Source organism: Anomaloglossus baeobatrachus, chromosome 4 (genome assembly GCF_048569485.1).
Source record: "Anomaloglossus baeobatrachus isolate aAnoBae1 chromosome 4, aAnoBae1.hap1, whole genome shotgun sequence".
Taxonomy (NCBI): Eukaryota; Metazoa; Chordata; class Amphibia; order Anura; family Aromobatidae; genus Anomaloglossus; species Anomaloglossus baeobatrachus.
In genome coordinates, this window is record NC_134356.1 from 438,968,426 (window position 1) to 438,995,981 (window position 27,556).

Here is a 27,556-nt window from a genome sequence, read left to right on the forward strand (position 1 = left end):
TCTGAAATGGAGAGGTGATAACGCATGCCCCCAGGACTAAAGGACTAAGATCACACGGGCGTATTTTCTCCATCTGAGAAAAATGGTTGGATTATGCTGATCAGACTGAGTTTCATCAGAGTGGGATCCGTTTTTCTCAGTTGTGGGGAATTACTTACAACAAAGAAGGGCAGCAGTTGTATATCTTTCAGGCCAAAAGACAAATACTCTACCAGGATACAGCTAAGCCCCCACTAAGTGGAGGCATCACAGGTGCAGGAGGAGCAAATCACACACACTTCCAAAGAATGGAGGGGGCGATTGCTGGATGATAAAACTGCACACTGATGGCTTGCATAGAGCTCTGTTCACACATGCAGATGCACAGTCACAAGCCTGCAGCCTATTAGGTGACACCCATACTATTAGATCAGGCAGGCTGCCAAGCCGTACTCCATCTGTGCACTATACAGGGACAGGAAATCTTAATATGCAAGGCCTGACAGAAAGGGGCCTGTCTGTATCCTGTACAAAAAAAATGAGGTTTTAGTTGGTATTATGGCCAGAATACGTAAGCCTACAACCCTCGTAACGAGAACCTCATGCTTGTAGGCCCCTACACTAAATATAGAAATAGCAACAAAAAGAGGAATAAATATCCTCCAAAAATTAACCATTACTTACAGCAAAGATGGGCTGCAGTGTGTACATCGCTAAGGCCAAAAACTAGTACTCTACCAGAATACAGCTAAGCCATCAGTGTGCAGTTTTATCATTCAGCAATCGCTGCCTCCATTTTTTTGGAAGTGTGAGAGTACTTTGCTCCTCCTGCACCTGTGATGTCTCCACTTAGTGGGGGCAAAGCACAAAACTTAGAGTGGCAGAATCGGGGGAGCTCAGGGATTTTTACAAGGTATTTAACTCAATTTGTTTGACCAAGTGATTTGTCATCTTTAAGAAGAATCATTGCTTCCTCCAAACCTGCCTGAACACTGTAGCCAACATCTAAACAGTTTGTAATATATATTTTTTTTCTCTATAATGTAATCAAAACCTTTTAAAGGGGTTCTCCAGCTTTAGCATACAAGTGTACAGTCATTCTTTATGTCTGCAGACTTGTGAATCCTGATTCTCTGGTGCCGGGAGCGGGCAGTCATGTGACCACAGGTATGTGATTTGCATCCTTCCAGCCATCGATTGTCTGGCGCATACTGCCGGCCCCACATTCCAGATAGGCACATCCAGCCTCACTCAGTACACTGCAGGTAGTTCTCTCACTTTGTGTATGCAGCATGTTAGAATACAGATCTCAAAAACAGATGCATGTGTTATAATACAGTCATGGTCAAAAGTGTTGGAAGCCTTAAAATTGTTCCAGAAAATGAAGTATTTCTCCCCGAAAAGTATTGCAGTTATCCATGTTTTGTTATACATATGTTTATTTCCTTTGTGTGTATTGGAACAGCACAAAAAAAAACAGAGGGGAGGGGGCAAGTAAATTGGACGAAATTTCACACGAAACCCCAAAAATGGGAAGGACAATAATATTGGAACCCTCAACATAATATTTGGTTGCACACCCTATGGAACAAATAACTGTAGTCAATCTCCTCTTCTAACATAAACTGATATTTTTACATCTCTCAAAGGGAATTTTGGACCACTCTTCATTTGCAGACTGCACCAGGCCTCTCATATTTGAAGGGTGCATTCTCCCAACAGCAATTTTAAGATCTCTCCAAAGATGATCAGTCGGATTTAGATCCGGACTCATTGCTGGCCACTTCAAAACTCTCCTGCGTTTTATTCCCATCCATTTCTGGGTGCTTCTTGACATATGTTACTGGAATACCCATGACTTAGAATGCAAACCCAGCTTTCTGACACTGGTCAGTACATTGCGATTAAAAATCCATTGGTAACCTTCATATTTCATGATGACCCCTACATGTCATGACACAGAGGGCCAGAGGCAGCAAAACCGCCCCAAAACATCTTTGAACCTCCAGCATATTTGACTATAGGTACTTTTCTTTGTAGGCCTCATTCAATTTTCGGTAAACAGTAGATTGAATTGCCTTACCAAAGAACTATCTTGGACTTCTGTCCACAAGACGCTTTCCCAAAAGAATTTTGGCTTACTCATGTACATTTTGGCAAACTGCAGACTAGCATTTTTATGTCTCTGTGTCAGCAGTTGCGTCCACCTGGGTCTCGTACCATAGTGTGTTATCTCATTCAAATATCGACAGATATTTGCGCTGACACTGATGCACCTTGAGCCTGCAGGATAGCTTGAATTTCTTTGTAACTTGATTGGGGCTGATTATTCTCCACCTGGATTATCCTGTGTTGCAATCTTCATCAATTTTACTCTGTTGTCCACATCCAAGGACATTGGCTACAAGTGCCATGGGTTGTAAACGTCTTGGTTATTTTGCACACTGTAGACAAAGGAACATAAAGATCTCTGGATTTGGACTTGAGAACCGAAATTGTTGAAAAATGTAAACAAACTCAAGGTTACAAGTCCTCAGACAGTTCTCTTGTCCTCTTTCTATTCTCCATGCTTAGTGTGACACATAATGCAAAGATTGGGTCAACTTCTCCCCTTTTTATCTGGTTTCAGGTGTGCTTTTCATATTGCCCACACCTGTTAGTTGCCAAAGGTAAGTTTGAACGAGCATCACATGATCGAAACAAAGTTGTTTACCTACAATTTTTGCCAAGGTGCAGCCCATTTTTGGAGTTTTGTGTGAAATTATGTCCAATCTTTTTTTTTTTTTTTTTTAATTTTCTTGTTTGAATACACACACAGGAAATCAACATGTGTATAAAACAAATGTGTAATTGCAATAATTTTGTGGGAGAAATTCCTCATTGTGTTGAATAATTACAACAATTAAACAATTGCCAACACTTTTGGCCATGACTGTATATCTTATCCTTCATGGCAGCGTTGCTGAAGCATAGGCAAGCCATGCAAGGCTATCTCTTAAGACAGGGGGAATCATTGTAACTGCACCTCAGGACATGTTCACACTTTCACTATTTTAAGCCAAATTCTGACATCTGTGAAACAAGTTCTATGTAGGGACTTGCTGTAGGGCGCCCATCTTGAAGTTAGCACCCTCCTATATGCGTATGAGGCTGTTGAGTTCAGGTCAGGAGACATATGGCCAGTCCATACATCACGGTCTCTGTGCATGTCATGTTTCATGGACGTTTGATCTCAATCTTTATCTAATTTCAGCACTTATTGAACTCAGACATTCATTTGAAACTGCATTTCTATTAATGTGAATGTGAGTTTTTCAGCCCCACCTACATGAGTTGGAAATGTTAATAATAAAAAAACAATAATTGATAGTATAGGAATCTTTCTCCTTTTTTCCCTGCAGATTCTGAACTGTAAATTGCCCTACTGAATGGGTCTAATGTGTGGATCTGCAGGAGAACAAAGTGCAAATCCATGGGTTAATCTCATATCTTCTGAAGAAAATAATACAAAATGTTGGATTTTAATTTGACATTTGAACATAATTTATTTTATTAATCTGAAAAGTGAAAAACACAGCTAAGTTTTCTCTCTGCTTAGAATAGAGTATGCTGTGAAATCTGAAGCAATCTCTAGCATTTGCCTTTTTTGTGTAATTGAGACCTGTCACCACGCTTTTCCCTTATAAGCTGCGGCCACCACCAGTGAGCCCTTATATACAGCATTATAGAATACTGTATATAAGAGCCCAGGCCGATGGGTATCACTGGTCTCGATCCAGCGCCTCCTTCATCTTGTGCGATTGCCATCCTCCTTCTTCCCAGCCCAGTGTGGATGATTCGTCCTACGTCATCCGCACCGGCTGGCATTGCGGTCCTGCGCAGGTGCACTTTAATCCGACCTCAGAGGGCAGATCAAAGGACTGTAGTGCACATGCGTGGCGGTCTTTGACCATTCCTTGCATCTTCGCATTACAGTACTTTGATCTGCCCTCAGCAGGGCAACTCAATGTGCGCCTGTGCAGGAGTGCAATGCCGGCTTGTGAAGTTGACACAGGATACGTCATTCACACTGGGATCGAAAGGAGTATGGCGATTGCAGCAGAGAGGAGGCACCAGACCCACAATGAGCGACACCCATCGGACCGGATCAGACAACCCCCTAGGTGATAATAATAAAGGTGATTTTTATGTTCTACAAAGCGGCCTTGGTTCTTATGTACAGCATTCTAGAATACTCTATATAAGAGCTTACTTCTGGTGGTTGCCGCAGCTCATAAGGGAAAAACCTGGTAACAGGTTGCCTTTTAAAAACTCCCTTTCACCTTTATTGAACTTTTGAGGGGAAGCTTTTTGAACCGTGCCATTAATGCATATTTGTATATATGATTTACGTTATTTTGCTTGGAGTTACAGAATTTGAAAATCTAATGAAAATCTTTCCTCTTCAGGAACTTGTAAAACTTTTGCAACAATCATTAAAGTCTTCTCAGTATGATAAGTACTTTGCTATGCCTTTCTCCGACGAGCTCTCCAAAGAGCATTTTCACTTGCTCCAACAAAAAGACGATCACATTCGAGACCTGAACCTTCTTCTGGAGAAAAAGACCTTGGAGAAGGACAATCTTCAACAGGGAATAGAGGAACTAAAGTGCAGCGTTGGGCAAATGAAGGAGCAGCTCAACATGATGATTGAGACAATACAAGCAAAGGATGAAGTGATTATGAGGCTATCCAGGCAGATCAGTGACTATGAGGAATCTTCCCCATTATCTGGCAACACTTCAGACTCCCCCATTCAGAAAGAAGCAGAAGAGCTGAATCGGTTAAAAGTAAGTGCCATACTTGTGTGGCTACGTACTGTGGTCTTGCGTACAGGAATGCCTTTCATCTGTAGTAGGTTCTGATCATTTCCAGATATTTGGGGATGTATGTAAAGTTAATAATGCTGTTATATATGCAAGCACTTAATTCCACATTTTGTACAACTTAGCATTTTCGAGTATAATTTCTGTAAATGGCATAGTTCTAACTATGGATTAATGTTGGTAACAATACAGAGGAGGAATATTATATCAAAGTGAATCTACGCTGTCACTGGATGTTAGACTATACTAAACCAGTGGTGGGTCTAGGAGAGGTCGAAATATACTGTTGTAAATTAGGAGGGTCCTGAGATCTTATTGATACAGCCAGGATGTGGGGAAATAGGATTAGTCTGCTGGACATCTTAGGTTCTTAACCGTTCCATAATCTACAGTGCCTTGTGAAAGTATTCACTCCCCTTGACATGTTTCATGTTTTGCTACCTCACAATTTGAAATTTCCGTTTTTTTTCAGGGTTTGCACCAGTCCATGTACAGACAGATCATGCCTACAACTGTGAATATTTGTTTTTCTTTTTAATGTGAATCAAATAGCAAAGTGCATAGTAAGGGTATGTGCGCACTAGGCGTTTTTTTCACGCTGCGTTTTTATGTGCGTTTTTGTCTAAAAAAAACGCACCCGCGGCTAAAAAAACGCGGCAAAAACGCATGCGTTTTTGCCGCGATTTGGTGCGTTTTGCTGCGTTTTTGCTCACTGCGTTTTTAATCAGTGCACAATGCCATTAAAGATTGTTGATGAAAAAAAAAAAGGTCTGATGTCATTTCCTTCTTCAAAATGTTCATTGTATGCAGGAGAGCAGACAGCTGCAGAACTAGTGTATGCAGGAGAGCAGACAGCAGCTGCAGAACTACAAGTCTCAGCATCCTCCATTCACTAGTGTATGCAGGAGAGCAGACAGCAGCTGCAGAACTACAAGTCTCAGCATCCTCCATTCACTAGTGTATGCAGGAGAGCAGACAGCAGCTGCAGAACTACAAGGCTCAGCATCCTCCATCCAGGACAGTATGCAGTTTTTTGCCCAAAAAGGAAAAAAAAATGACATGGGCTTCGCCATATTTTTGTATGCTAGCCGGGTACAGCAGGCAGGTACGGGCTGCCCCCAACCCCCAGCTGCCTATTTGTACCCGGCTGGGAACCAAAAATATAGAGAAGCCCTTTTTTTTAATTATTTCATGAATAATTAAAAAAAAAAAATGACGTGGGCTTCGCCTAATTTTTGAGTCCAGCCGGGTACAACTAGGCAGCTGGGGATTGGAATCCATAGTGCAGGGTGCCCATGCTTTCTGGGCACCCCCACTGCGAATTGCAGTCCGCAGCCACCCCAGAAAATGGCGCTTTCATAGAAGCGCCATCTTCTGGCGCTGTATCCAACTCTTCCAGCTGCCCTGAAGCCGGGTGGCTAGCCGGGTAATAATGGCGTTAGGGCTAGCTGTATATTATCAGCTAGCCCTAAGCCCGAAATTCATGGTGTCACGCCAATATTAGACATGGCCACCATGAATTTCTAGTACAGATAAAAAAAAACCACAACACACAGAAAAATATTTTTATTAGAAATAAAACACAACACAATTAGTGACTCCATCTTTATTGAAATAAACCCCCCTCCGCAGTAATCCTGGGTCAGGGTCCCGCGCCGTCCAATCAGGATCCAATATCATCTGATCGGTTTGCTGGAAGGCATACCGATCAGATGATCTGTCAGGTTCAAGGATGTGAATCACATGACACATCAGCTGATTGTATAAAAGCCGATTATACAATCAGCTGATGCATCAGTAGAAAAAAAAAAATAAAAATAATACTCACTTATGTGCTGTGCTGATTACCGGCAGCTCCTGGAGCGATCGATTAGACAGGAGTCTGATCCTGGCCCATCACTGCAGCAGCTGCCGGTAATCAGCTGATGAAGTCCCCTGACGGCAGGATCAGCTGATAGCCGGCCGGGCGCGAAAAAGCCGGCGAGACTACGATCAGCTGATGCGTCAGGTGACTGCATCAGGTGATCCACCGCCAGGTCCTGCAAGCAAGGTCCTGCCCCGGGGAGACTGCACACAGCCAGAGCGGCGGGACCGGGAGGAGCTGGGAGCGGGCATGGCACCGGGACCCTGCAGACAGGTGAGTATATATGACATTTTTTTTTTCTACTGTTCACTTTGGTTTTCGCCGCTGCCTCCACCTCCCGCCCAGACATGGCGCCGCACGGAGCTGACATGCACAGGACGGGAGGTGGAAGCAGCGGGGACGGTACCGGGAGGATTCATGCTTCTGTGTTTACCAACAGAAGGAATCCTCTTCCTGTACACGTCACTGTAGTACCCACCCCTTGCGTTTATAGCTGCGTTTTTAGTCATAGAAACGCGGCTATATGCATTTTTCATTGCGTTTTTAACATCTCATTGAATTCAATGGGTGAAAAACGCAGTGAAAAACGCAGAAATAATTGACATGCTGCGTTTTTGTGGTCACCACAAAAACGCAGCTAAAAAAAACGCTGTGTGAGGACAGCACTTATGAAAACCCATTGACATTGCTGGGGAAGCAATGTCACTGCGTTTTCAGCACAAAAACGCGGTTAAAAACGCCGCTAAAAACGCGGCAAAAACGCCTAGTGCGCACAAGGCCTTAGTCACCCCCTAAAGTCAGCACTTTGTAGAGCCTTCTTTTGCAGCAATTAATATTTTTTTCTGGCCACTCTTTCATAAAGGCTAGCTCAGTAGATTGTATGGCTTATTGTGGTCGTATGGACAGATACTCCAGGCTCTGTTTGGGAACTCTGCAGCTCCTTCAGGGTTACCTTTTGCCTCTGTGTTGCCTCTCTGATTAATGCCCTCCTTTCCTGGACTGAGTTTTGGTGGACGAGCCCTTTCTTGGCAGGTTTGTTGAGGTACCATGTTCTTTCCATTTGATGATGATGGATTTGATGGTACTCTGGGGATCATCAGAGATTGGGATATATACTTTTAGAACCCAACCCTGACTTGTACTTTTCAACAACTTTGACTCTGACTTGTTTGGAGATCTCCTTGGTCTTCATGGTGTTTAGTTAGTGGTGCCTCTTACTTAATGGTGAAGCCTCTGTGGCCTCTCAGTAAGGTCCCCTTCACACATCCATGAAAATCACGCACGTGTTTCACGGACGTGTCAAAGGTGCGTTTTCCCCTCCGTTAGACGTGTTTATGGCACTACGTGTATTCTCCGTGTGTTATCCGTGATAACACACGGAGATCAGGAACTTTCTGCTCACCTGTCCCTGGCATCGCTGTCCGTGGTGCTGATCTTCGGTCTCCGGTCCTGCTGACTCCCCGCTGCTGCTGCTTCCTCCCGCAGTGAAGTGAATATTTTTTTAGCATAATGAGCGGCGGTCGGCAGCAAGTGACAGCAGCGGCAGAGACAGGAGGGCTGGAGAAGGTGAGTAAAGATGTTATTTTTTTTTCTCTGACACGTGAGTTTTCTCCGGCGCGTGTCACACGGGACCGAATCCACACTACATCCGTGTGGTACATGTGCGGGCTGCGTGACACCCATGCTGCCGGAGAAACACATCCGTGTGGAGCACACGGGCTCATGTCTGCTCCACACGGAAGCACGGGCCAATGGCTCCACACGTGCATGCAAATAAACCCATTGATTTTAATGGGTTTACGTGTGCCCGTGTCTCCGGTACATGCGGGCACGGACCTAGCACGTACCGGAGACACGTGCGTGTGAAGGGGGCCTAAAGGTGTGCATTTCATGTGACACTTAGGAAGTCCACCTGTGTGCAATCTATCACTAACCATGTGAATGATAAATGTAATTGCTTGCACCAGAGGTTTTTATGGGCTTCATAGCAAAAGGGGTGAATACATACGCACATGGCAATTTATATTTATTTTATCCAATAAATTAAATTTTTGGCTATATTTTTCTCCTTTCACTTCCCCAACTTAGACTATTTAGTGCTGATGCATCACACACAAATCAGATTACAAAAGTATTTAAACACCGGTTGTAATGTAACAAAATAGCTATCTCCATACAGATCTCCTCATCCTGATGCCCGAACAGTGTCCTCTTGCTGTGACCCTAATGCTGTGCCGCTGATTGCCTGTACATTTAGTACATAAACAGAGCAACTGCAAAAGTAATAATTCAACGTAATGTGCCCACAAGTATAATTGTGTCACCTAGATATTGCCCCAACAATAACCTTACCAAGCGGTATTTGTACACAGTACCAATCCAAATCATTTTCCTCTGAAAGATATTTACACGCAAACTGTAAATTCCCACATAGTGTTCACAACATAATTAAAAGGGTTGTCCACTACTTTTATATTGATGGACTATCCTTAAGGGTGCTTTACACGCTCCGACATCGCTAGCGATGTCGAGCGCAATAGCACCCGCCCCCGTCGATCGTGCGACATTTGGGTCTCGTTGCCGTAGCGAACATTATCGCTACGGCAGCGTCACATGCACATACCTTGTCAGCGACGTCGCTGTGACCGCCGAACAATCCCTCCTTCAAGGGGGAGGTGCGTTCGGCGTCATAGCGGGGTCACTAAGCGGACGCCCAATAGGGGCGGACATGAGCGGGACGTAACATCCCGCCCACCTCCTTCCTTCCTCATTGCTGGTGGACGCAGGTAAGGAGATGTTTGTTGTTCCTTCGGTGTCACACATAGCGATGTATGCTGCCGCAGGAACAAGGAACTACATCGTACCTGTGGCAGCAGCTATTATTAAGGAAAGGAGCGTTGTGTCAACGACACCGTTTTTGAATGATTTTGTGATCGTTGATCGTCGCTCCTTGGTGTCACACGCTGCGATGTCACTACCGGCGACGGATGTGCGTCACTAACGACGTGACCCCGACGATATATCAGTAGCGATGTCGCGGCGTGTAAAGCACCCTTTAGGATAGGTTATCAATGTCTGATCGGCGGTGGCAGCAGACAGACGGAAATTCTCAGTTTTCTGAAAGCGGCCAGGTGCTGTACATCCGCCTCCCATGCTAATCAATAACAGGCGATTGTGCAGTATTTAGCACTTTTTCTTTTTTTATAGCAATACTATGTTGCCATTGATATTAACTCAACCCGGGAATTATTGCATGTTCTTCTGCTTTCTATGGCATTAGCATTATCGGGACTGATATGAGTAGGCTTACTTGGCACGGAGGGGAGGCACTAGATCATAATAGCTTTTTATATGTGGCTAGAAGTAACTTCTTTATTTTTACAGTACCTACAATTGTGCTGAGCAGTTACTATAGTATAAGGCTATGTGCGCACGTTGCGTAAAAACATGCAGTTACGCTGCGCTTTGTAGCGCAGCGTAACTGCATGCGTCCTGCGTCCCCTGCATAGTCTATGGAGACTGTGCAGGGGCCGTGCACACGTGGCGTTTAAGAGCGCAGCGCTTCGGCTACTGCCGAAGCGCTGCGCAAAAAGAAGTGACATGTCACTTCTTTCCTGCGCTTTGCCGGCAGCTCCTGCTCTGTCTATGGCAGGAGCTGCAGGCAGAGCGCATGGAATCGGCGCTCACTACGGACATTTCTGCAGCGATCTAAAGCGCACATGTGCTCTTCAGATCGCTGCAGAAATTTCTGCAGGGCTTGTACGCAACGTGCGCACATAGCCTTAGACTAGTGAATATTGTGTTGCTGGATGGCCTTTACCTGATTTATACATCACTATGAATTAGCTTTACAGTAATAGAACTCTATACAATGATTATAATGCACAGTGCACTCACATTTATTGACATTCACTCACTGTCTTTACACTGTCTTTACAAGTGGACACACGCATTGACACATGGCCTAAACACATGCTGAATTGCATATATGTATATCAGAGCCTCAGAAATATCAATAACATTTGACCGCGCTGAAATAAAGGACATTAGATTGTAAGGAGGAATCTACCAGCTGATGTAACACGATAGAAGCAGCCAAGCCTGCCATGATCCAACCACATTTCACTCCTTCTGTAAGGTACCTGTGAATGAAACATTACATTTTTGGTAGTGAAATGAGGTTTTCAATGTGTTCTTTTTGAGTTGTATTTCACGATCAGTCCTTGACGTCAGAAGAACCCAGAGCTCCTTATCCATCGGATCCATGTAGACTGTGTAGGCTATTAATTAATAAAGCAATACTGCATAATCCCTTATTAATGGGCCCATAAAATGTAAATAAACTCAACCATTTCTTTACAGGACAGCTTACAGGGCTATAAGGCGCAAAACAAGTTTCTCAACAAAGAAATATTGGAGCTTTCCGCCCTCCGAAGAAGCACTGAAAGAAGGGAGCAAGAATTGGAAGCGAAGGTAAATTGTCCGTAAGTGGAAGCAAGGGTCTACAGATTTACACATTATTGTTTTACACACTTTCCATTTATTCTGCATAATTATCTGTTTATTGTTATTACCTTGCCTCATAATAGTAACACATTATTGGAGATTTATCCAGCTGTAATCGCCATCATTCTGATACAATTTAACCAAAAACTGCTTTTCATGACTTGCACCATATTTGAGACCCGTTCTGAGCCTTGTCCAGCGCAGCTTGGTGTAAAGGCGCTGGGCCTCAACGGAACATGGTGCACCATATTGCTGGCATAACGGATAGGTGGCATTAACTTTGACAAAATTTGATGCATCTGTAGATTTTATAGTCTTTGGGGTACTTTACACGCTGCAACATCGCTAGTATTTGCTAGTGATGTCGAGCGCGATTGCACCCGCCCCCGTCGCACGGCCGATATGTGGTGATCACGGCCGTGCGAACATTATCGCTACGGCAGCGTCACATGCACATACCTGCACTGTGACGTCGCTGTGACCAGCGAACCGCCTCCTTTCTAAGGGGGCAGTTCGTTCAGCGTCACAGCGACGTCACAGCAGCGTCACTGAACCGCCGCCCAATACAAAAGGAGGGGAGGAGATGAGTGGCAGGAACATGCCGCCCACCTCCTCCCTTCCTCCTTTTCCGGTGGACGGAGGTAAGGAAATGTTTGTCGTTCCAGCGGCGTCACACATAGCGATGTGTGCTGCCCCAGGAACGACAAACAACATCGTTACTGCAGCAGCACCGATATTATGGAAATGAACAATGTGTCAACGAGCAACGATTTTGCAGGTTTTTGCGCTCGTTGATCGTCGCTCATTTGTGTTACACGCTGCGATGTCGCTACCGGCGTCGGATGTGCGTCCCTAACGATGTGACCCCGACGATATATCGGCAGCAATGTCGCAGCATGTAAAGTACCCCTTAGTGGTTCATGCTAAAACAGTCTCATCTAATTTTGCAAACATTAGATAGTTTTGATAAATGTACCTCGTTAATATAAACATTTTCAATGTTTTTTTTTTGTAAGTGCATCTGTCTGTACTGCCCCCATCATTATGGAACAGACACCACAAATAGTGACTGCACAGATCTCATATATATATACACACACACACACACACACACACACACACTACATTACATTACATTACACACACACACACACTATCTTTATCACACGGTTACAAATCTCACTGCTCGATGTATTTTTTACAGTACTCCAATTTGGAAGCCAAGCTATGCCAAATAGAGAGCAAGTATCTTGTCCTCCTTCAAGAGATGAAAACACCAGTCTGTGTAGATAGCCAAGGGCCAGGCCAAGAGGTTGTGAATCAGCTGCTAGAGGATGCTCTAAAGGTGGAAACAGTGGAACACCCAGAACATACGTACATCAGACCCCACACTATGAGGTATGGATGGCTGCTAATTTTGATATGCTTACCTTGTGTTTTCTCCCCAAATCCTGAGAGGTCTGCTTGTTCTTCCAAGTTATTATTATTTTTTTTTTTTACTAAAAATTATTTCTCCCCCAAAAATGTACAGCAGATATTGTAATATGCAGGTAAATAGGGTTTAAATTTTGTGTAGCCTAGTTACTGGCGCAGCGGCTACAGGGCGAAAATGAAGTTATATCCTCCCTATGGCTGCTCACTTCCAGTCATCTAGCCAGTGCAGGGATTGGTTACATCTAGCCAGTGCAGGGATTGGTGACATCTAGCCAGTGCAGGGATTGGTGACATCTAGCCAGTGCAGGGATTGGTTACATCTAGCCAGTGCAGGGATTGGTTACATCTAGCCAGTGCAGGGATTGGTTACATCTAGCCAGTGCAGGGATTGGTTACATCTAGCCAGTGCATTGATTGGTTACAATCACTGTTTCACTATACATGGAGTGTGCTGTGATCATTCCATGTTTGACAGCATACTTTGCATAGCAGATTGTTGATCAGTGTGTCAGGAAGTTATCATAGCGCACTTAAAGGGAATCTGTCACCAGGTTTTTGCCACCTAATCTGAGAGCAGCTTAATGTAAAGACTGAGATCCTTATTCTAACGTGCAATTTACTGAGCTGCTTGGTGTAGTTTTGATAAAATCACTGTTTACTCAGCAGTAGATTATCATTACCGGACTACTTGTCCTGCTGCCAGGTGGTTCAGCATATTCATGAGCTTTGTATAACTACTAGATCTGCAGCAGAGAAAACATTCATTTTATCAAAATTACAGCAATCAGCTCAGTAAGTGGCACCACTGGAATTAGGGTCTCTGTCTCCACATCATGCTGCTCTCAGATGGGGTAGCGAAAACCTGGTGACAGATTCCCTTTACTGTATAGTGAAACTGTAATTGATCCCTGCACTGTATAGATGACTGGAAATGAGCAGCTGCAGGGAGAATATTACTTCATTTTCTCCCTGTAGCAGTTCTTCCAGGTATTTTGCTGGGTGTCACCACTTTATATTCTTAGACAAGATAGCAAAATAAGCATCAGAGAGCTGCTGTTATTAGGACACTACTCTCTGGCACAGAATTTGTTCAGAAGTGTGTTTTGGGTTTTTTTTTAACTTCGTTTTATTAACAATTTCAAACATGGTACAACTGACATTTGCCATATAAAGATAGCTCCGTATATAGATAGTAATATTTGAATATTACAATGAACAGTCATATAAAGTCCATAATATCTTTAGCACTTAAGATAGAACAATGTTATTATCCATACTTCTTATCATTTGCATATATATCTAATTTTATATTGAGCATAAGAACAGCTCTATCCATCAGCATGACCATATTTTGAAAACAAGATAGAAAAAGGAATAGAAAAAGGAAGAAAGAAAGAACAACAACAGCCACATTGCATTATTATATCTCAATACACCATTGGACAGTGTTTCATATCCCAACATCTAACGGGAACCACCATTATCCGCATAATCTCCTCAAACCTCCGCAAGTGTGTCTGGAGAAGAATTCCACAAACCCCAGATTTTGTTAAATTTTCTCGGGCACCCCCTATTATAATATACCACCCGCTCATAGACTATGGTTGCATTGACTAGTTTAACGCAGGACCGCACAGTTAGATTCGAATCTCCCATCCACCTCAGAGCTATTAATTTCCTAGCCAGAAACAATGCCTCTCTGAGGAATACTGTCATGTAATGATCCCAGGACTCTTCCTCCACCACCCTAAACAGGCATATCAAAGGGTCACACAAAACAGGAATCGACACAATCGGTCAGCATAGGTGTCACTCCCCGCCAGTACGAAGATATATTGGGACAGCTCCAAATCATATGTATGAAATTTTCCCCTGAGAGATGACACCTCGGGGACTCCGATATACGAGAACGGCCCATACTAAATAATCGAGTTGGAGTAAGGTGTGCCTGGTGGACAATGTAGCATTGAATCAACTTATTATTAACCGACGGGGATACCGCAGTCGGAGATTCCAATATCTCTTCCCATTCCTCTCCCTGTAGAGAGGGAATTAGAGATTTCCATCTATCCTGGGCTGGCAAGGGGTCAGAATTCCACCCCCACCGACAACAGGTAAGTATATGTAGCTGAGATTAGACCTCGAGGTATTTGTGATTTTAGAATACCGATCATAGGAAGTGATGATATCAATTTCCTCACTCCAATTTTCTGTTTATGGGATTGAATCGCTGTGCGAATCTGCAGGTATCTAAAAAAACTGTGATCTTGGAACATTATATTCAATCTGGACTTGTTCAAAGGACTTGAAGGTTGTGGTTCCCGGGACAAAAAGATCACCTAATGCACTGACGTTGTGAGTGGCCCAGAATTGCGCCGAGGGGTGATCTCTCAGAGTATGGAAGTGGCTATTCCCCCATAATGGGAGTTCCGCCACCACCCCTTCGAAGTGTACCACCCTCTTGGCTTGTCGCCAGACTAATCTTGGCTACCTGAGGAGGGGTAATTGCCGTGGTGTTCTCAGCCCATCAGATTCCAGAAAACCCATTAAACAATCAGTCCCAGCCGTGTGTGCCAAGTGACTCTCAGAGTTTGGCAGCTGACATCCAGGCATTCAAGTCTCTAGTGCCCTAAGCTGTCCTGCGAGGTAGTAGAGGAAGAACTCTGGTAAAGCCAGCCCTCCCAGTCTTTTGGATCTCTGTAAAATGGATAACCGAAGTTTGGGTCTGGATTTCCCCCATATGAAAGAGGTAGTAAGCTAGTTCAACATTGAGAAGAAGGATTTGGGTACTGATACTGCACTATGTTGTAGTGTATAACTAAGCTTTGGAAGTAATATCATTTTGATTAAATTTATTCTGCCAACCACTGACAGGGGTAGCTTGCTCCACAAGTTATATTTAAGTTTAACGTGCTCCAGAAGTGGTGTTATACTTGTCTGCAGGTCTAGTGTATGGTCTTTCTGTATGTGTATTCCCAGGTATTTAAAGCTAGTTACCACTTGCAGAGGTGACCTACCCTCCATTGAAATTCCAGACCCATGCATTAATGGCATCAAAGCCAACTTATCCCAGTTGATGCGTAATCCCGAAAACTCCCCAAATTTATCTATAGTGTCTATAACCACCGGTAGTCTCTTGCATTCGATCTAAGAAGACAACCATGTCATCCGCATACAATCCTATTTGATCTGTGCGGTCGGCTATAGTGATTCCAGTGATCTGTGGATGAGAGCGGATTCTAATTGCCAAAGCTTCAATAACTAGTGCAAACAATGCTGGAGACAGAGGGCATCCCTGTCTTGTGCCCCGATTCAATGAGAAGGGTGTAGACATAGCACCATTGACTAGTATCCTGGCTGCCGGGGACCTATACAACATATGAATCCAATTACTGAATTTAGGTCCAAAGGCGAATCTCTGGAGGCAGGCAAATAAAAATGGCCATTCTACCGAGGTCTACAGCAAAGTGCGGGTTACATATAAGTGTTTCATAGTTTAAACACAATAACATAGTTTGACACAAGAACATAGTTTGAATTTATCCTTATACATTTCTCATTATTTTCTTTTCATTGTTTTTCAACTTTACTGTCTAAAGGTTTCCGTAGGTGAACCTGCGGAAGGATCATTAACGAGAGAGTTAATAGCAGCTCCATGGATAATGCTACCAGGTGTGTATCTTGTCAGATGTATGCATGCCTTGAGCAGCTGTTCGAGGGTGAATATGTCTGCACTCGATGCAAGCATGTTGCATATTTGGAAGCCAAGGTAACTGATCTAAATAAGCAGCTTGTAACACTCAGGGGCATTGCAAACCTGGAGAGGAGTTTAGAGCTCACTGAGCTTTCTCTGGCTGGGGCCAGTGATATGGAGGAGGTTGGAGGTGGGGAAGATCAGGACCCAGAGGTAGGTAGCTGGGTAACAGTTAGAAGAAGAGGTAGGGGGAAAAGTGTCAGGGAGCCTAGTCCTGACCTGGCACAACCTAGTAAATATGCCTGTTTGGCTGATATTAGGAATGAAGGGCCAGGACTAGGGACACTACAGCAGGACGTTGCTCCTAGCAACCAGGAGAACGACTGCTGTAGAAAGGAGGGAAATAGGAGTGCAGCAAAGCCCAGACAGATGTTGGTGGTAGGGGACTCTATAATTAGGCGGACATACAGGGTGTTGTCTGCCGGGTGCTCGGGTTCGGCATATTGTGGATCGGATAGACATATTGCTGGGTGGGGCTGGGGAACACCCAGCGGTCATGGTGCACATTGGTACTAATGACAAAGTTAGAGGCAGGTGGAAGGTCCTTTAAAATTGATTACAGGGAACTAGGAGAGAAGCTGAAGTCCAGGACCTCCAAGGTGGTGTTTTCAGAAATACTACCGGTGCCACGAGCATCACTAGAAAGACAGCGGGAGCTTAGGGAGATAAATACGTGGCTTAGAAATTGGTGCAGGAAGGAAGGGTTTGGGTTCATGGAGAACTGGGCCGACTTCTCAGTTGGCTACAGGCTCTACGGTAGGGACGGGCTGCACCTCAATGGGGAAGGTGCAGCTGTGCTGGGGGAGAAAATGGTCAGACGGATGGAGGAGCTTTTAAACTAGGATCTGGGGGGAGGGAGGGTAGTGGAGCAAATAAGGGGATAGATAGAGCAGATAGAGACAGTGAGATGGTAAGGATCAATGAAGGATTAGGGGGGGATGGGACATGCAAGGAACGTAGGGAGGCTAGGATTAATAAAGGTGTTAATAGTATTAAATGTCTACTGGCAAATGCAAGAAGTCTTGCAAACAAAATGAATGAATTGGAGACTCTTATGTCAACCATGGATTATGATGTGGGGGGCATTACGGAAACCTGGCTGGATGAAAGCCATGACTGGGTGACAAACATACAGGTTTATACTACATTTAGGAAGGACAGGAAAGACAAAAAAGGTGGTGGGGTGTGTATATTTATCAAATCTAATTTAAAACATGTGTCGAATGATGACATTGGGGGGAACTGCAACAATGTGGAGTCAGTATGGGTAAATATACATGAGGATGGGAATAATGGAAAAATCCTAATTGGAGTTTGCTATAAGCCTCCTAACATACCTGAACAAATAGAGGGTGAAATGCTGGAACAAATTGAAAAGGCAGCTAATAATAATAATTGGTTTCCTATTATGGGGGATATAAACTATCCAGACATTCAGTGGGACATAGAATCTTCTGGTTCTGCTAAAAGCTGTAAATTCTTATCTACCATTCAAGACAATTACCTCTCTCAGATGGTAGATGAACCGACAAGGGGAGATAATCTGCTAGATCTGGTCCTGTCAAATAGACCGGATACCATTTCAGACCTACAGATCTGGGAGCACTTGGGCACCAGCGATCATAATATGGTTAGCTTCAAAATAATATTCAATAGAACATTTCAAAGGGGAAATGCAAAAACCTGGAATTTTAGGAAAGCTGATTTCAACAAATTAAGGGAAGAGCTTAAATGTGTAGATTGGGACAAAGTCATGGTAACTGGGGATACCGAACATAAATGGGGTAAGTTTAAGGATATACTGCTAGAGTCCTGTAAAAAGCTTATACCCTCTGGTAATAAAATGTCCAGGAATAAAAAGAAACCACTATGGATAAATAAGACTGTACAAAGTATAATAAAACAAAAACAAAGGGCGTTTAAAATCTTAAAGGCTGAGAATACAGAAAAATCATTTCAGAAGTATAAAGATATCAATAGGAAATGTAAAAAAGAAATCAAACAAGGAAAACTAGCTACTGAAACAAAAATCGCCAAGGACATTAAAATAAGTCCCAAAATCTTTTATAAATACATTAATGACAAAAGGAAAACAAAGAATAGTATTGGCCCCTTAAAATATAATAACAAGTTAGTTATAGAGGACAAACAAAAGACTGAGATATTAAATAGGCATTTCTCATCTGTGTTCACCAAGGAACTGACTGTACCAGGGATCATTCAACAAGAGAAAAATCAAAGTTCACCACCTGATATAATTAATTTAACACAAGATGAAGTACGCCTACGTCTGAGTAAACTAAACATTCACAAATCCCCAGGGCCAGATGGCATTCATCCACGAATATTGAGGGAATTGAGCTCCATTATCGACAGACCGCTGTATCTCATCTTTTTAGACTCGCTTGTAACAGGGTTGGTGCCTCAGATTTGGAGGATTGCTGATGTGGTACCGATATTTAAGAAAGGTAAGAGGGTAGATCCAGGCAACTACCGTCCATTAAGTCTGACATCAGTAGTATGCAAAGTTTTTGAGGGCATTTTAAGGGATGACATGCAAAAATATATTGCAGAAAATAATATAATAACTGACAAACAGCATGTATTCATGAAAGATAAGTCGTGTCTAACCAACCTGTTGGGGTTCTATGAGGGGGTAAGTTCAAACCTGGATATTGGTAATGCAGCTGATGTGATTTATTGGGACTTTGCAAAGGCATTTGATACTGTACCACACAATAGCCTTATATTAAAGCTCCAGAAGCAAGGACTTGGGGAAACTATATGCAACTGGGTAAGGAATTGGCTAAAGGATAAGAAACAAAGAGTAGTCATAAATGGTACATTCTCTAAATGGGCTGCAGTCAGCAGTGGGGTGCCGCAGGGATCTGTGCTAGGACCGATTCTTTTTAATCTCTTTATTAATGACCTTGTGGATGGAATTGATAGTAAAGTGTCAGTCTTTGCTGATGACACCAAACTATGTAGCATATTAAAACCTGACCTTGATAGTACAATATTACAAAAATATTACAAATAAATTACAAAAAGATCTGGATAAGATGTCAGAATGGGCAGACACTTGGCAAATGAGATTTAATGTTGATAAATGTAAAGTAATGCACCTAGGACGGAGTAATCCAATAGCTGCGTATACATTAAATGGAAATAAACTCGGGACTACAGAACAGGAGAAGGATTTGGGTATTCTCATTACAAATAAGCTGAGCAGCAGCACTCAATGTCAAGCAGCAGCTGCTAAAGCAAACAAGATTTTAGGGTGTATAAAAAGAGAGATTAGATCCCATGATCCCAACGTATTGTTACCCCTCTATAAATCACTTGTAAGGCCACATCTGGCATATGGGAACCAGTTTTGGGCTCCACATTTTAAAAAGGACATTCAGAAGTTAGAGGCAGTTCAAAGACGGGCAACTAGACTACTACAAGGAATGGAAGGCCTCCCATATGATGACAGGTTGAAAAAGTTAGATATGTTTAGCTTAGAAAAAAGACGTCTCAGAGGAGATCTCATTTATATGTATAAATACATGTGTGGTCAATGTAAAGGACTGGCACATGACTTATTTCTTCCAAAGACAATGCTAAGGACCAGGGGGCATTCACTGCGAGTGGAAGAAAAGCGATTCCGACAGCTAAATAGGAAAGGGTTCTTTACAGTTAGAGCAGTCAGACTGTGGAATGCCCTACCACAAGAGGTAGTAATGGCAGATACTATAACAGCTTTTACAAAAGGGCTGGATGATTTCCTCAGTACACACAACATTGTTGGTTATAAATGACTTGGTGACCAAATGTAGAACTAGTGGTGGAGGAAGGTTGAACTAGATGGACCTAGGTCTTTTTTTCAACCTAAGTAACTATGTAACTACCGAGTCAAATGCCGTGGCCGCGTCCAGCGAGGCCAAGGCCCACTCGTTCTCCTGGACCAGTGTGCTATATTGCACTATGGACTGGACCCGTCTTATATTTATAGAGGTGTTTTTCCCAGGCATAAATCCGTTTTGATCTGGGTGAACTATACTCAATATGACTGAATTAAGTGCATAAGTGTGTTTTGCTTTTCATATTTTTTTTCCATCTATTAAATCAGTGTTCTCTTTCTATGTAGCAAATATGACATATATGGATTCCAGATCATCCCTGAAGATGATGACGACGATGAGGAAAAACTGGTGGCAAGAGTAAGAGCCCTTGATCTCAAGTCTTTGTCGCTGTCAGAGAGCCATGAGATTTCAACCGTGGTGAAGTGGGAAAACTATTTTGCCAGCACAGTAAATCGTGAGATGGTCCATTCACCAGAGCTCAAGAGTCTTGTCCGCAATGGGATACCTCACCAGCATCGCTCTAAGATGTGGAAGATGTTTGTAAACCTGCATATTAAGAAACTAAAGGAAGAGAAACCTCCTGGATATTTCCAAAGTCTTCTCCAAAAAGCTCTTGAAAAGCAAAACCCAGCATCAAAGCAGATTGAGTTGGACCTCATGAGGACACTTCCCAACAACAAGCACTACACCTCTCCCACCTCTGAGGGCGTCCAAAAGCTACGCAATGTCTTGTTGGCGTATTCTTGGAGAAATCCTGACATTGGCTACTGCCAGGGATTGAATCGGTGAGGGATGTTTGCTATCATCAACTCATTTTTGGTTATCACATCTATGAAGTTAGGATAGAATACACGTCTGAGGACCACCAGCTTCTTGTAGCTGCTAATAGTGTGGCCCATGTTAGCAACAAGTCACTGGGCTACAAAAAGGGAATACTGATCTGTTTTCTGTGATGTGTATATAAAACATGCCTCCTTTACTTCCAGGCTCGCCGCCATTGCCCTTCTTTACCTTGATCAGGAGGATGCCTTTTGGTGCTTGGTTACCATAGTGGAGGTGTTCATGCCACGTGATTACTACACCAAAACTCTTCTAGGATCCCAGGTATCGTGCATGTATCTCAGTATTCAACAGTCATTTTGCTTTATTTTCTAAAACTTGTTTATATTCTTTGTAAGTCAAGTCTAAATGAAATTTAGTAGGTAAGAGGTTGTCCGGGAATAAGATATTTTTGATCTGTCCCACACCATCCCCTCCATGATCAGCTTACATGGTCCATAACCATTGGAAGCTTACAATGTACAGGGCCAGCAGCTCCATCCACTGTGCAGTGACCATTCTCAGAAACTCCAGCTTTGCTCCCATTTTTTGCATTTGGAGGTATATATATTTAACCCCTTCCTGACCAGGTGATTTTTTTTTTTTTTTTCTTTCTGTTTTTTGCACTTTTGTTTTTTTTCCTCCTTTATCTCTTAGAACCATAATTTTCTGATTTTATCTAGCGATATAGATGTATGAGACATGTATCTTGCAAGATAAGTTGCCATTAAGTTAATTTTTCCATTCAGTGTACTGGAAAACGGGGGAAATTCCAAGTGCAGTGAAATTGCGAAACTAAATGCAATTTCTCAATAGATTTTTTTGTCTTTTCTTTTTATTGTATTAATAATGTTAAAAAATTACTTGTCAACATGATTCTCCAGGTTAGAAAGATTACAGTGATATCAAAGTTAAGGGTTTTTTTTATTATACAATAAACAAAAACGGAAATTTTCTACAAAATTTGCCGCCGGTTGTGTTTTTTCCAAATAGACTTGCATTAGCGCCGTATTGTGCCGCATGGCCTTGCGTTGTATCCGTTTTTAGCTGGACGCGGCATATTTAGCCCATGCGGCAGCCGGATGGAACGTTGCTTGGCACGTTTTTTTGTGCGGCGAAAAAACTACATCGCGCCCAATGCGGCGCGATGCGGCGCTATTTAAAATGCAAGCCTATGGACGCCGCGGCGTCCTGCGGCAAAAACCGCATCCAGCCTCCGGATGCGTTTTTTTGCACTGTGCATGCTCAGTATGAAGCCGCATCCTTCAAAAAACGGACGGGCCGCATGGCAAAACTTATGCAACGGATCCGTTTTTTTTCGCCACATCCGTTGCATAAGGTTTTTGACCCAGATTGAGTCGCACTGCAAAAACCGGATGTGTGAAAGGAGCCTAAGGATTTGGGTTTTTTGTATGTCGAGCTACCATTTTTATCTATACCATTTTGGGGTACACGTGACATTTTGATGGGTTGTTTGTTTTTTTTTTGTAGGATTGCACCAATGCAAAAATGCATTCTGGCATTTTAATTTGTATCACAGCATTGGAAGTATATAATAAAAATCAGTCTTCATAGGAGCATAGTAATGGCAGGAACATGGGTCTGCTGTACCCAGCTCATTGGCACCCTGCGATGGCGTCACAGGCAGGCTGATGGGAATGTGAAATGGCATGATCCCCGATCCGCACGCTGTAAATGCGTATTATTAGAGATTGAGAATGGCATTTAAGAGGTTAATGGCAGTGGGCCAAGCTCTGCTACATCTAGTGTTGTTCAAGGCAGATAACACAACCATTATCTGCAGGGAAAGATAGAAGGACCAGAACCCATCACATGTCATGTCTGTCAGGAAGGAGTTAAAGAAAGTCTTTTAAACACCTTGACTTCTTAAAAAGGTGACAGGTAAGAGGAACTGAAAGAGACCACTATGGCTTCACAGCGCTGGGGTCCTAGGTTCTAATCCTATAGAGGACACCATGTGCAAGGAGTTTATATGTCCCCTCCCCCCACACACACACACACGTTTACGTGGATTTACTCCCACACTCCAGAAACTTAGTGATTGGGAATCAGATTGTGAGCCCCAGTGGGGACAGTGATGATGATGATGGCTGATAAGAGCTGTAGAATTTGATGGAGCTGTATAAGCAAAAATAATAAATCAATAAATTCTGTATATACATACGTATGCAAGATGACTCCCCCTCACGCTGGGTCAAAATGGACTTTAACCTCATAACGACGGCCGTACGACTTAAAGCGGCGGCAAAACAGGGTACTTATTCTGTTCCGCCGCTTTAAAGCGGCGGCCCGAAAAAACCCTGTAGCGCCCCCCAGCGACCGAAAATCTCGGGGGTTTCAGCTACTGGGGGTAGCTGAGACCCCCCAGATTATGAATCGGGGTGTTTTTTTTGGACCCCGATCATGTGATATATACTGTATACCGACGAACACATGAAAAAAAAAGAAATGGCCGGTAAAACTGATTTCTTTTTCATCTGACATGATCAAACATGTCAGATGAGAAAGAAATCTAAACCCCTAGTGCCCCCAAAGCCCCCGGTACCGGAGAGTCCCCCCACCCCCACCCCTACCCCCACCGGACATCCAAAATGGCGCCGAAGCGCACAGAAAACTGCTGCCGGCCCCGGCTCTGCATTCATTTCCCTTTGATCTGAAATGATCAAACATTTCAGATCGGAGGGAAATGTCCTCCCCCTGACCCCTCCTCCGGTACACCGGAGATCTCTGGTCCCCGGAGCCCCCTCCGGTCTCCAGAGCCCCCTCCCCCCTCCGGAGCGTGGAAGATGGCGCGGCCGCATTCATTCTGCTCTTTCTGCCGCATGTGACACGTCACATGCGACAGAAAGGTGTCCCCAGGTCCCGCTAGGTCACCCCCCGTCACCCCCCCCCCCCCCTAGCCCCCGGTCATACGTTACCTGTCTGGTGATCCGTCCCGCGATCACGCCGCCTCCTTCTTGAATGCTGGCGGCGCATGCGCAGACAGCGGCTGTCAGCTGGATCCCTGGGACGCTGACGTCGCTGCTGCACAGGCTGCTCCACTGTGGACCGGGGGAGAGTGAGTGCAGTAATCAGCAGTCTCTCCATGTGAGGAGTGTGGTCCTCACATGGAGAGACTGCTGTTCCAGAAAATGGGGGGTACGTTCTGTGAGCGTGCCCCTCATATTCTGGAATGAGGTTACTGCAGGTCACTCTGCCCTAAGTTGGACCGGGGCAGTGTGAGTGCAGTAATTCTCAGATTACTGCACCCACACTGCTCATGGAGAGCTTGCTCTTCCAGAAAATGGGGGATACGTTCCCTGAACGTGCCCCCCATATTCTAGAAGATCCAGAGTCGGCGTGGGACCTCCAAAATGGATTACAGCGACCGGAATTTCTTTATTTTCAATAAATTGGGGAAAGAGGAATGTTTCGGGGAGTGTTTTTTCAAATAAATTTTTTTTTGTCTTTATTTTTCTTTTTCGCTCCTAATTGGGAGACCCAGACAGTGGGTGTATAGCTACTGCCTCTGGAGGCCGCACAAAGAACTACACTTAAAAGTGTAAGGCCCCTCCCCTTCTGGCTATACACCCTCCCGTAGGAGTACGGATTCCTCAGTTTTAGCTTTGTGCGCAGGAGGTCAGACACGCACGCATAGCTCCATTGTTTTTAGTCAGCAGCAGCTGCTGACTATGTCGGATGGAAGAAAAGAGGGCCCATACAGGGCTCCCAGCATGCTCCCTTCTCACCCCACTGTATGTCGGAGGTGTTTGTAAGGTTGAGGTACCCATTGCGGGTACGGCGGCAGGAGCCCACATGCTGATTCCTTCCCCATCCCTTTTTACAGGGCTCTGGGTGAAGTGGGATTTACTGGTCTCCAGGCACTGAGACCGTGCTCCATCTACAGCCCCTGGAGAAGATGCTGGATGGAGCGGAGTACATCAGGGACATGGCCCTGCTTCCTCAAGGTACTCTGTGTCCCCGTGCATTTGGCGCTCACACCGCAGCATGCTGGGTGTTGTAGTGCGCCGGGGGACATCAGCGCTACGGCGCTTGTGCCATGGCCTCATTCAGCTTCGCTGAAGCAGGCACACTTATGGGAATCGGTCGCGCCGGCCGCTGGGACTGCGGCGCGGCTGGCACTTGTGGTGCGCCGGGGACTTCAGCGCGGCCCGCGCTTTTACGGTGGCCGCGCTGATAACTCGAGTCCCCGGCTTTTGCGGCCTGCTTCCGTTCGTTCCCGCCCCCAGACCTGCCAGTCAGGAGAGGGGCGGGACGCTGGCCACTTCTGGAAATCGGTCACGCCGGCCGCTGGGACTGCGGCGCGGCTGGCACTTGTGGTGCGCCGGGGACTTCAGCGCGGCCCGCGCTTTTACGGCGGCCGCGCTGATAACTCGAGTCCCCGGCTTTTGCGGCCTGCTTCCGTTCGTTCCCGCCCCCAGACCTGCCAGTCAGGAGAGGGGCGGGACGCTGGCCAGTGCATCAGCGCCGAGGGCTGGAGTCGTTTTTACATACTCCAGCCCTCACAATCGGCACAGAGGGGACACTGTTTCCCGCACTTCTGTTTGGGAACTCCCACGGACCGCCCCTCTCCACAGACGCCGGCAGCCATTCCTGCTGACACGCTGAGCTGCAGAGGGGAGCCGGGGAGACCCAGACAAGGAATTCTGCGCCTCTTACCCGCTATTCAGCGGGCGGTAAGCAGCCCTCAGGGCTCACCCCCTCTTGTGCCAGTAGTATTCTTAGTATTTTGTTTCTACAAATACTTGGTATTACATAGCGCTGGTCGCCCTTTGGCTATAGACTCTCTCACATTGCAGAGAGCCAGCAGCATGTCGTCCGTAAAACGCAAGGGTGCCAAGGCACAGACATTATATGCTTCCTGCACCGCATGTGGGACTTTTCTACCAGCAGGCTCCACGGACCCCCATTGTGTGCAGTGCTCGGCCCCTGCGGCGCTTGCACAGTCGGGACCTCTGCTGGACGTGACCCAGGGTGTACCACCTGTGAATGCTGTCCAGGTGACAGGAACTGAGTTTGCAGCTTTTGCTGACAGAATGTCTCTCACTATGTCACAAATTCTTGACACATTGCGAGCTAGGCCTGTACTTCAGGCCACGGACACTGTGCAATCATTGCCCCCTGGTCCCCCTCAGCTCCAAGCTCCGGGACGGGCATATACACCTCAGGGTGAAGACTCTGACTCGGACGATGGCCCCGGGCAGCCTAAGCGGGCTCGCTATGACGGGCCTTCACATTCATCTCAATGGTCAGGATCCCAGCGAGATGAATCTATGGGTGATGAGGCGGACGTAACTGATCAGGATTCTGATCCTGGGACCGCTCTCAATCTAGATACACCAGATGGTGACGCCATAGTTAATGATCTTATATTTAACATCAATAAGATGTTAAATATTTCCCCACCAGCTCCTCTTGTAGAGGAGTCAGCTTCGCAGCACGAGAGAATCCATTTCAGATACCCTAAGCGTACATTAAGCACTTTTCTGGACCACGCTGACTTTAGAGACGCAATCCAGAAACCCCACGCTTATCCTGAAAGGCGTTTTCCTAAACGGCTTAAAGATACACGCTACCCTTTTCCCCCTGAGGTGGTCAAGGGTTGGACCCAGTGTCCAAAAGTGGATCCTCCAATTTCCAGGCTTGCAGCTAGATCCTTGGTTGCAGTTGAAGATGGAGCGGCACTTAAAGATGCCACTGACAGGCAGATGGAGCTCTGGCTGAAATCCATCTATGAAGCGATTGGAGCGTCATTAGCGCCTTCTTTTGCGGCCGTATGGGCACTCCAAGCTATCTCAGCCGGGCTTGCGCGAGTCGACTCAGTCACACGTGCATTTGCCCCGCAGGTAGCACCATTGACCTCGCAAATGGCGGCATTCGCGTCGTACGCGATTAATGCTGTTCTTGACGCTACAAGCCGCACGGCAGTGGCGTCAGCCAACTCCGTTGTTTTGCGTAGGGCCCTGTGGTTGAGACATTGGAAAGCAGATTCTCATTCCAAGAAGTGCTTAACCAATTTGCCTTTTTCTCGTGACCGATTGTTTGGAGAGCGTTTGGATGAAATCATCAAACACTCCAAGGGTAAGGACTCATCCTTACCGCAACACAGACAAAACAAACCCCAACAGAGGAAGGGTCAGTCTGGTTATCGGTCCTTTCGAGGACCGGGCAGGTCCCAATTCGCCTCGTCAAAAAAGACTCAAAAAGACCAGAGACGCTCAGATTCTTGGAGGTCTCAGTCACGCCCAAAAAGGACAGCCGGAGGAACCGTTGCCAAGACGGCGTCCTCCTGACTTGCGGTCTCCGATTCCCACACCCGCGGTCGGTGGGAGGCTTTCCCACTTTGGCGACATTTGGCTGTCACGCGTCAAAGACCGTTGGGTGAGGGATATTCTGTCTCACGGGTACAGGATAGAGTTCAGTTCTCGTCCGCCAACTCGTTTCTTCAGAACTTCTCCACCACCAG

General features: G+C 45.1%; 1 protein-coding gene across 1 annotated transcript in view; it reads left to right on the forward strand.

Annotated features, from left to right (window-relative positions):
* The window catches only part of TBC1D2B (TBC1 domain family member 2B), a 118,093-nt gene that overhangs the window by 72,106 nt on the left and 18,431 nt on the right, over positions 1-27,556 (forward strand). Inside the window, exons 6-10 of the mRNA XM_075345502.1 lie at positions 4,428-4,808; positions 11,071-11,181; positions 12,419-12,612; positions 20,535-21,035; positions 21,237-21,354. Coding sequence (XP_075201617.1) covers positions 4,428-4,808; positions 11,071-11,181; positions 12,419-12,612; positions 20,535-21,035; positions 21,237-21,354 — 1,305 coding nt within the window. The remainder of the gene's footprint in view (positions 1-4,427; positions 4,809-11,070; positions 11,182-12,418; positions 12,613-20,534; positions 21,036-21,236; positions 21,355-27,556) is intronic.